Consider the following 11,411-nt stretch of genomic DNA (forward strand, 5'->3'; position numbering starts at 1 on the left):
ATCAGTATTGTTAGTCTAAAAATCCCAAATCTAAAAAAAAAAGAAAGAAAAAAGGAAAGAAAGAAAAGGGGTACTTTAACAGGAACAAAAAAAAGCCAGATTTCTGTGATGGCATCTAGAGAAAACTGGCTCCAGAAGGAGGTGCTGACTCCTCTAGTGGAGAAGTTTTATTGGCCAGTTGTTGGCAGAAGGGATTTTCATAGCAAAATTAATTGCCAAAACTTCACAATTATTCCAATCATAGTGTTTCTCCATTGTAAATTATATTGAAACGTTTTAGCAGCTATTTCTGCAATACCAGCATTAAAACTTTGATTCTAAGAAAGCAAGGCTGGTTGAGATCTTTACAGAATGCAGTGGTATAATAACACTTCTATATTCTTTCAGCCAGAGTCATTTTGGGTTCCTTGCTCAGCTGTCTTTGCTGTCATACAGAAATTACTCTGTGGCTTGTTTAGGCTGCATTCCTATTGCGTGCAAGTCATTTTATTTTATTTTATTTTTGCACTGCAGAATGACATTGGCTGCACTCTGACGCTATTACATTTTAATCAGAGAAAGGTAGCTGAAGGAAGGTGAATTTCTGTAGTTCAGCACTAAGAAGACCAAAATGGTCACTGTTTATTAGCTGTCTTCTTTACTGAAGTTCACTTTTGCTATTTCTGTATACTGTTAGCCAGTGTTCAGGCACAAGGGCAGAAGCAAAGAGGTCATAAAGAACACAGCAAAAAAGGTGCATTTGATTTATGTCCAAAACTGCATCTTAGTATTGATTTTCTTTTCTCTGGGGGAGGGAGAAACAGGTATCAACAAAACAAAACTATACATCTCCATTATTTTCTCAGTGCAGATATACACACTGGATCTATTTTTTCACTAAATTAACCCAAAAAAGGACAGACTCAAAGTTGGAGAATGAAGAGGTGAAATTTGTCTGACAACTTTTCTACGAGATGGAGAAACAGAGTTGGTTGTGTAAACCTTTCGGTTTAAGCTAAATACAGGGGGAGCCACAAGAAGGGAAATTCATGTAGTGAGGAATTATGTTACACCCAGAAGGAGGGAAAAGTAGAACAAAAGCAAGAAGTAGATCAAAGGGAAGGAAAAAGTTCATAGTTTTTGCAGCTAGTGAGAAGATTAGAGAAAGAAAAATATCAACATGGGGTTGGGAAGACACAGTGAAAATAGAGAGTACAGGCTGTTGAAGGAAATAGGAAATGTATGTAAGGGACATTTTAAAAAAAACTCCCCAAGGAAAGATGTGGAATAACTAAACACTAAAGAAAGAGAAAACTTATGGGCCCCTATCTACATTAGATGAAAAGGAGATTCTTCTTGCTGCCAGAAGTGCCATTTAATTGCTTTTTCTCCATGGGAACCCGCTGCAAATACGTTCATGGTCTTTCTTTTTTTGTCTAATATTTTAGTAAATGACCAGATGTTGTAAATGTGCTTTGAAAGACAGAAAGACTTAACAGTGAGGGAGAGCATTTAAATATGTTAACATCAAATTTAATAGGGCTATAATCAATTGCCAATATAGTATTAAGGTTGTCTTGACATTCTTTTCATTAGAGATCATTACCATTATTTTTGTGCTGTGTGTGAAAGGTGGCTTGCAAATTCAAAATTCTTGCAGCAGATTCTAAATACAGTACCAAGAACTAAGTTGATGGGCTGCATGTTCCATGGCCTTTACAATATCTCCCTGCTTTGCAGTTGGTGATTAAATTGCCCAGGAGCAATTTCCCAAGTCTTCCTTTCAATCAGCTTTCCTTTCCAGTTATTTCTCAGATGATCCTCACGTATTCCCTGCTATTTGGGGGTATATTTTGGAGGTTGGGGAATTTGGATCATGGTGGTGATCAGACTGGGGAACTGTAATAACAAGCATAGGTTGGAAATATGTGTGTTGGTCATCACTTAAACAAATCATTAAATAAACTTCATTAGTTAATGTAAAACTTTAAGATTTTTTTAAAATGTAAAGTTCATAGTTTTTTGAGGGTTTTTTGGGCCATGTGGCCATGTTCTAGAAGAGTTTCTTCCTGATGTTTCACCAGCATCTGTGGCTGGCAAGTTCTCAGTTTGGGAGTATTCCTGGGCCCGTCATTACAGTTATCATCCCATGTGGATATGTTGGCCAGGAGTGGTTGGTACCAACTTTGGCTGATACGCCAACTGTGTCCCTACCTGGACCAAAAGGACCTTAAAGCAGTGGTACACGCACTGGTAATCTCTCGTTTAGATTTCTGTAATGCGCTGTACATGGGGCTACTTATGTACCAAGTTCAGAAGCTTCAAATGATGCAAAATGCGGCAGCTAGATTGGTCACTGGAACATCTAGATCAGACCACATAACACCAGTATTAAAATCTCTTCACTGGCTTCCCATTAGCTTCTGGGCGAAGTACAAAGTGTTGGTTATTCCCTTTAAAGCTCTACATGGCTTATGCCTGAGTTACTTAAGGGAATGCCTCTCCCTACACAATCCGCCATGCACTCTCAGAACAACCGGGAAGAACTTATTAGAGTATGTAAAAACCAGGTTAACAACAACTTCCCACAGGGCATTTATTGCTGTAGCTCCTAAATTATGGAATGGCTTGCTAGAGGAGATCTGTCTCATTACTACCTTAGATGCCTTTAAGAAGGCACTTAAAATGGATCTCTTCTGGCAGGCCTATCCACCCAATCTGCTATAAGAGATTTAGAAATACCCCACCTCTATTTGTAAAGATATGTATTTTAAATTATGATTTAGTCTATGTATTGTATTGATAGCGGTTTTATTGTTTTATTGAGTGTACTTTATATGAAATTGTAATTTTTTAAACTTGTAATGTTTTTATTGTTGTAATCCTGCCTCGATCTACAGGGAGAGGTGGGAAATATAAATAAAAATATTATTATTATTATAATTGATGGGTAAACAACAATGACTTGTATTGAAAGATAGAGGGAACTATAGCTAACAAAATTATACTTTGCTGTAACAACAAGTAAAAAAAGGTATATATACTGTAGATGAGTAAGAAAGTTGGATAAACAACTAAAGATAGCAGGAGAAGCTGAGGAATGAATGTGGTAAAATAATATTTAGGAAGGAAGGTTAAGAAGGAATTAAAGTTGTTGTGTTGTTATTTTTTGGTTGTTGTTACTAATGAGGTGGAAGGATTGGAAGATTGAGGATGTTATCAGAAGGTTTAGCATGTTGTAGAAGACAAGAGAAAGTAGCTGAAGGTATGTGCATGTTGTAGGTAGAAAGAAGGAAGGAAGGGGTAGAGGTAGAAGGAAGGTGTAAGAGAGGGGTGAGAGTGTAATGAGAGAGAAACTAGAAGGAAATAAGTGGGTAAGGTAAGATATTTTTGGATAGAAAGGAACAGAATAGAGTTAATCGGGGGGGGGGGGGGGATGAAGATACCAATCCTTCAAGGGTAATTTAGTAAATACATGTATAATAACATAGTAAATATTAGTATAGCAAATATATGTTTTAAATATATGTTAATTAAAGATTGTTTATGTTAATTTACTTTCTTTTTTCATATTTTCTATGTGTGTCTTATATATGAGTGTATATAGATATTGATATATGTATATGTATGTCTTTTTATGTTTAATAATAATATTTTTTGCTAGTTTCAGAAATGCCCTTCATTTTCTGCTGATAGCTTTACAATTTAAATCTGTAAAATAACTACATACATAGTGTTTTGGGTGTTTGGGGTTGGGTTTTTTTGGCTTGTTTTAAAGTAGAAAATTAGGATTATGTCAGTTGCAGTCCAACAGGTAACATGGGTTTAAATCACTGATATACTGGTAGATACTGAAATGTATCAGTGAAGAGCTGGAAATGCACCTTTGCTAGTTTAATATGTAGACCTCTAGCTTGGAGAGGAGAAGGAGGAGAAAGCAAGTTTCTGGCTCTGTTGAGTCTAGCAAGACTCCCCCCACTTTTTTGTTTTGTTTTGGGTTTTTTCCCAGCCAACTCCCAGTTTTTAGGGGAGTGGAAGTGTGAGTGCAGGGAATGTCTGCTCTTTCAGCTAGTGGCACAATAATAAGACAGTTGGTTGTTCATGAAAGAAAAGTGCCTGGATAAATTTGCAACCTGAGAATATGTTCCAGCATTAGGTATATTAACACAGCTTGATTTACGTAGCTTTGTATTTGTTCTCTTGGCTGTCAACAATTTGCAGCTTTTTTCTGGCTAAACCTGAACAACAGGAGAGAATTTGGACAGATTACATCAGTTTTCAGGTACTTTTTGTTTTGTGTGACTACACCTGTTGGCATCCTGAAGTATTTCACTTGATGTTTTGTTTTTCTTTCTCAATCAGCAACCTCCAATGGATCCCTAGAAGGCTTGGATAACCAAGAGGGAGGGGTGTGCCAGACAAAAGCCATGAAGATCCTAATGAAAGTTGGACAAGGTAAAGACCATCTGTTTCTGTTCCCCCTCTCCCCCCCCCCTCCACTAAGCAACTTTGATGTGTCTCTGAGCCCCATTTGAGTGCCTCAGCTTCTGTAAATAAGGTGGAACAGTGTGAAATAGTGAAATCTATTAGTTCATCATCCTTTTGATTCTAAAGACAAAGCCTATTTTCTTCATCTAAGTTCTTGACAGAGAGTTAATGCAATAAGATCTCTTCATTGATGAGCTCTTCTTGGAAGGAAAGGTCATCCATAAACAACATGTACTCCGGTTGTTCTTGCTTATATTCTGAATATTAATGTGCAGTTTCACAGCTCAAAATTATTCAAGACAAATGAAAAGGAGAGGGAGCTAACATTTCCATAGCTTGCTTGGAACAAAAACTTCAGTGAAAGAAGAAGGTTTTGTTCACTGGCCTTCTCTCATATACAGATAACCTATTGTCTAGATTTTTTTTTTCTTTTGGAAAAAAAATATTTCTAATTAAGAGGTTGGTTTAGTAGTCTATCAGCTGGCTTGACTACATCGAAATGTCATCTGCAAAGTTTTTTTTTTTTTGCTAGTTTCAGAAATGCCCTTCATTTTCTGCTGATAGCTTTACAATTTAAATCTGTGAAATAACTACATACATAGTGTTTTGGGTGTTTGGGGTTGGGTTTTTTTGGCTTGTTTTAAAGTAGAAAATTACATTCTCTTATCTCCTCCTCCTCCTGCATAAAGGATCTACTGTTCAAAGCCATTCATGCCGCATGATAATTGATAACCGGCTTATAAAGCACATTATTGTTAGTTTGTAGTGAATCATTTGTGTTCTTTCAGTTCCCAATTCTGGTGGGTCCCCCAATAATGCTGATCCAACTAAACGCCCGGAACAGGAAGCTGGTACCAACGGGAAAAGCTCCACAACAAGTCCCTTTGTAAAGGATCATGCAGGTAAACAGGAGAGCTTTTAAATCTTGGATGAGGTTATTTACTAGGCTACTTCACATACATTTTGTTTAACAGAGCAATGGACAGTTGGCAGGACGTGGGGCTGGGACTCTATGACAGATGAATGAGGATTTCCTAAGCACTTTAGGGCTTGTGCCACACATAGTGGAAAATGTGGCAGTGTGGCTTTTGTTCTTTTTGTCCTGTTTTGTGTGTCTCTTTTTTTCAAGCTTCCCCTGTATTGGTTTCAGTGGAAGGGATAGTGGAACCATTCCAGTCTTATAGCAGGCATAGTCCTTCTTCTTAGCTCCAGTGGTATTTGGAGGATTGGGTTTGGGAAGCAGCGCTTCCTATCTTTGGTTAAGAGAAGACCTCCCCAGTGGTCTCCATCCTCTCCACCCATGGAGGGGGAGATCTGGAGTATCCTGGGGCATTTGCCCATGGACCCTGGGATTGCACACAAAGAGTTTATTCATTAATAAAAATAAACATTGATGTAGTGAGAGAAAACAAGTGAGCACTAATATGGGAGGTCAAAAATTATTACGGTACCTTTTTGCAAAAGCAAGCCCCTCTCTCTTCATTTGCATTTCATAGAAGCTTGATGGCTCCAAGTAAGAATATTATTGATTTGTTGGAAATAGGCTTTGCTCTAAATGTGTTTTCTAACTGTAAGAGCTAGCTTTCAGGAAAAGGTGGCTTAATGATCATTTATGGTTATAATCCAGCACATAGTTAAGCATACTTAACCTTAGTTCTAGGGTACTTAACACAGTGGCACTAAATACATTATTTCCTGTTTCCAAACTCTGGGTATGAGGTTAGCTAGGTTAGATTTACTGAAGCTTCTGAAAACATAAATTCTGAAGGATTAGACACAAAATAAATGAAATTAGGACAAACTCTGATACTCCATTTCATATTTAACCTGATCTATAATTTAAAACTATATCTTAAAAAAAACAAAAGTGATATATACATAGCCCTCAAATGTGTTCTGTTCCTTCTCTTTTCCTCTAATTTCTTCTGATCTGTAACTAAAAGAGACTCTCTAGGAAGGGCAAGTACAAATATTGCTAAGAGTTTAATTCAACTTGGTCTCTGGACAAAAAAGAGAAAGAAAGAAAGTGGCAGGGCAATAGTGAGTCCTGAATTCCTATTTCATCCCCATTAGCTATCTTGAACTGAGCAACATCTGTTAAGAAGTAGTGTGTATCAAAGGGCTCCCTTGTCAATGCCAGTCCTTTCTGCTGATGGGTGATGATAGATGGAAAGAACACAGTGTGTTTTGGGAGCAACATAAAGAGAGAGAGCAACAGACGCACAGAATCTTGCTTAATAGGAATGGCTGGGCTTGACCGGCTGTGCTGTGCTATCTTGCAGGGTAATTGGTTTGCCAAAGTCAGCTTGACAGTTAAATCTTTCAGAACTACAAAGTGAAGATGGAGCAGTGTTCATGTTGAACTTAGATCTGTTTTCTCTTTCTCCCTCTTGTCCCACCCCACTTTTAATTTTAGGTCCAAACTCAGATGGGAACAAAGCTGGACATTCCAGTATCCTTGGTTCAGAGGTGGCCTTATTTGCAGGGATAGCTTCAGGGTCCATTATATTCCTCATCATCATCATCACTCTGGTGGTTCTCTTGTTGAAGTATCGAAGGAGACACAGGAAGCATTCACCGCAGCACACAACAGCTCTGTCACTTAGTACATTAGCCACCCCAAAACGCAGTGGGAACAACAATGGGTCTGAACCCAGTGACATTATCATTCCTCTGAGGACTGCAGATAATGTTTTTTGCCCACATTATGAAAAAGTCAGTGGTGACTATGGACATCCAGTGTACATCGTTCAGGAGATGCCCCCTCAGAGTCCAGCAAACATTTATTACAAGGTCTGATGAACACTCAGTGGTGGTACCTTTGGAAACTCTCTCTCTCCTGTCAAATGCTATCCATGACATGGAGGGTGGGGTTTGGGGTGATGAGCCCCTCTGCTATAACCACTGGACCACGGGTGCAGTGGAGAGAACAGCAAGTCCCACCCTGATGACAGAGAGCGATTTCAAGATGGACACCTTCTCTAGTCTGTAGAATTCCTGCCTCGGTGAACAAGCATTTCCTTGGAAGCTGGAAGAATTTACATAGAAGATCCCCATACCGATTGCTGTTCATCACCTTCTAAGCCATGTGCTGCAGGCATTCAGGCACGTATAAAAAGCCCAGGGAAGATGGAGCAACTCACAGATGCTAATGGTTTTAGGCATTCTGGGAAAGAAGTCTTAAGTCATCAAGCTTGAAATGCAGCCCTGTGACTTTGTGTGTGCGCTTTTCTTGTAGCGCTTAAGGATTTGTTATACAGACCTTGGCTTTTAAGTAAGACTTTTGATCATTTTCTTGCTTTTAGTCAGTCCCTGTTGCATTTTACTTTAATTGGGTAGCACTCTGGCATCCTTCAATTCAGAATTCTTTCATGCCACATCCTGCATCACTGTTGGGAAGATTAAAATGTGTGTGTGTGGAGAGGGGGTTGTTTGTGTGGGCTTTTTTGTTTGTTTTGTTTTTGTTTACCATTTCATACTCCATCAGTTTATGATAGCAGCCTCACTTGAATGGTTAATGCTTTGGGAGAACCAGGGCTTGCTACAAAGGGAATCTTCTAGCCAAAAAAGCTAGCTTGTCAGTGAAGTCAAGAATATAAGGTAAAGGGTGCTCAGAGACAGAGAGGGAGGGGGGGAAAGGTCTGATAGAATGCTACAGCCTCTGGAGTATCAACTGGACAAAGCCAAACAGTTTAGGTAGCATATCACTTTGACATCTGGAGTTGTAAGCAGCATCTGAGACACAGCAACACAAGCAGCTGATTCAGGTCTGCACTGGAAGGATGCCAAGGTTATTCTCCAATAGTAACTTGCAGGAGAAAATAGTTTTTTTCTCTCTCAAAGTAGAATGAAGAGTATAAGTAGGTGAATGTGCCTAGAATACAAGACAGTAGAAGGCCAGTGGTGATATATTAGGGCAGGACTGCTGTGGTACTGCACCAGCAATAAGATGCACAGCTTTGATCTAGCTGTAGCAAAATCATTGTCTGCTTCAAATGACATTTGTTTGTTTGTTTTTAAAAAAGCAGATTCAGCTGCTATACTTATCACATTTATCTATTCACAGGGAAAATGTTTAAGGAAACAGTAGCATCTGACATGGAACAAAATCACAAGCTTAACAGTGAAGAGGGCTATGATTCCATCACTTATGCACACACGCACATACACACAAACATATATATACACACACAGGCATTCACATCTCTAAAAACTGATCAGGATTTTCCTTTTTCCTCCAACCAAGCCTTTTAACACTCTGGTTTCTGGCAGTGCATTTTTGAGGTAAACGTGTCCTAGACACTGCTGCTACTAGGGTTGTCTCTTTCAGAGTTAAAGCACATAGGGTAAACTGCATGGTCCATAAAGATGCAACACATTTAGACACAAGAGTGGAGGAAGTAAGGTGTGACTTATTTATAATAGGTGTATAGAACCCAAGGGATATAAGTACTGTAGCAGATTTTGTTATGATTACTAATATATATCTATATATTGAGATTGCACAGAATCTATACCAGAAGATGTGAAATTCATCTGTGACAATGAAATCAATCCACAATTGTGTCAGCATTATTAAGCAAAACAACAGTGTAACTACTGGGTGGGTGGGGGAATAGCTTTGCTCCAAAAAGGACAATACAGAGAGGAAATGCAAAAATAACCAAGCCCTCTAAGCTGTCTTGCATAAGTAGTAGAATAGGAAATATGACCCCTTCCTCCGAATCATGAAGTCAGTGTAACTGCATCATGTATTTTAGCAACAAAATATTCTGCTGTGGGTTTATAGTTCTGTTTTTGTTTGTTTCTGACTTTCTGTCCCTTGCCTTATGAGATGGCGTATTTGAGTTGGTGACAAGTAGGAGAGTTTCGATATCAAGTTTTCTGCTTGAAGTATGGCGGTTGTCCTGCCTCCAACCTCTCTATATCCCGGGGGGAATAAATCTACTTTTTTATGTGCTATGCAAAATAGATGTCTTTTCACATAGTCCCGTTCCCATAGCAACACTTCACTTTCTGGACTGGAAAGGACATGGAACTACAGCATTTTAAGGGTCTCAGGCTTCCACTGAGCACGTGCAAAGATGTACTGTCATAGAAATGATTACTCTCTGTATTTCCTGAACCTGAAAATGATGTTGGTCCAAGAAGGAGAGACGGAGGGGAGGGAAGGGGAGAGCGGAGAAGAAGCAAGGTTTTTGTGGGAAGTTACCATGGTAACTAACTACAATACAGATGCAGTTCTTTCCTAAAGACGCCTTCTCTGTGAATCCACCCATGCAAGGTTTTTCTTCTAAGTTATTAAGATTTTATTTGGGGGGAAGGGAGAAATAGATGGGCTTGATTCCCCCCTCTTTAGAATATTATTTAGTTGGTTGGTTACATTCTGATTATGTTCTAAACCTGGGGGAGAGGATAGTGGACAAATCAATGAAGAGCAGCCTAGAACTGATTGGGGAGGGGGGGAGAAGACCCCCGTGTATCTGTGTTGTGTCTTGTGCAGAATAATGACAATCTAACCAACTGTACCTTTAGTTGGTGTTTGGTTCAGCTTTGAAAAGTTACTGTAAATGCCTTGCTTGTGTTTACCCCTTGCCCACCTAACTTTTTTGAAATTTTCACCATGATGTCTAAGAGAGAAGATGCTGTAAATACGTTCAGATTTACTGTATATGGATTTGGGGTGTTACAGTAGCCTTATTCACCTTTTTAAAATAATTATATAATAAAAATACACATGGAAATGAGAATAAACATCTTTTCTTAACCGGATTGTGTATATAGAGCAACATTGGTTTTTTATAAAGTCTAAGCGAGATGTTTTGTATAAAATCTGACTTTTGCTATGTATTTAGCTACAGCTTGTTTAAAGGCCGTGTCATTCCCCTTTGCACAGTATCCAGGAAAAAAAAAGGATAAGGTATAAAAAAGGTTGCCAAATTGCTGCATATTTGTGCTGTAATTGTGTACCATGAATATTTATTTAAGAATTCCTTTGTCCAGTTTGTAAGTAACACAGTATTATGTTTGAGTTATAAATAATTTTTCTTTCCTTTTTTTAAAAAAAACTAGACTGTCATAGATTTTGAAATCTGCTTTTGTTCTACATTGCAGTTAGCCCCTTCCAGAAAATGAAATCTATGAAGATCACATTCCACTTCTGTTTCAAACTGAATTCATTCTTTTAAAAAAAAATAAAATATTTTTTTCCTATGGAAATGTTGGCTTCTATGGATGTTTCTTTCCCACCCCCAAACCATTCCTGTGTCCCTACTTCCATTTTTACTGTTTGTATCCAGGAGTTGAGGCTGTCACCTTCTCTGCCCGCCCCAAACAAAGGTAAAAATCTATTCAGTGTTCAGGATGATGAGTTACATAGTTTTTCAGTTAAGATTTGGTAGAACAAGGGTCAGTGCCACAATGCGATATTGTGTTTTAACCTACACTTAATCTCAAGGACATTTGTCAGCAGATAATGGCTCTGTTGCAGTTTTTCTTGTTCATTCTTTGGGGCACAGAGCAAAAAGCCTCTTGCTGGGTCAACTCAATCCAAGAAGTAGAAAAAACAAAAAGAGACAAATTTGGCCATCAGCTTTAGAATAACTAAATTCAGACCACTGAAGAACCACAGCCTTTTCCCCAGTCATAGAATTCAAAGATATAGCTGTGTTAGTCTGTAGAATCAGTACATAGAAAGATCTTGTAGCACCTTTGAGACTAACGAAAAGAAAGAAATTGGCAGCATGAGCTTTTGTAGACTTCAGTCTACTTCCTCAGATGTATTTGACTTCCACTCCACCAAATGCATCTGAGGAAATAGACTGAAGTCTACGAAAGCTCATACTGCCACTTTCTTTCAGTTAGTCTCAAAGGTGCTACAAGATCTCTTTATATAGCTCTTTCCCCAGTTATATTTTACTTAGTATGTATCCTCCCAAGGTTTA

General features: G+C 38.5%; 1 protein-coding gene across 2 annotated transcripts in view; it reads left to right on the plus strand.

Annotated features, from left to right (window-relative positions):
* The window catches only part of EFNB2 (ephrin B2), a 63,335-nt gene extending 52,649 nt beyond the window's left edge, over positions 1–10,686 (plus strand). The window contains exons 3-5 of one of the 2 annotated variants that reach the window (XM_042459686.1): positions 4,342–4,434; positions 5,256–5,369; positions 6,884–10,686. In XM_042459686.1, the coding sequence (XP_042315620.1) occupies positions 4,342–4,434; positions 5,256–5,369; positions 6,884–7,266 (590 nt within the window). In that variant the 3' untranslated portion in view covers positions 7,267–10,686. The remainder of the gene's footprint in view (positions 1–4,341; positions 4,435–5,255; positions 5,370–6,883) is intronic. The other variant, XM_042459687.1, reaches the window with a different exon arrangement.
* Positions 10,687–11,411: the final 725 nt, after the last annotated feature.

The sequence above is a fragment of the Sceloporus undulatus genome, chromosome 3 (genome assembly GCF_019175285.1).
Source record: "Sceloporus undulatus isolate JIND9_A2432 ecotype Alabama chromosome 3, SceUnd_v1.1, whole genome shotgun sequence".
Lineage (NCBI taxonomy): Eukaryota > Metazoa > Chordata > Lepidosauria > Squamata > Phrynosomatidae > Sceloporus > Sceloporus undulatus.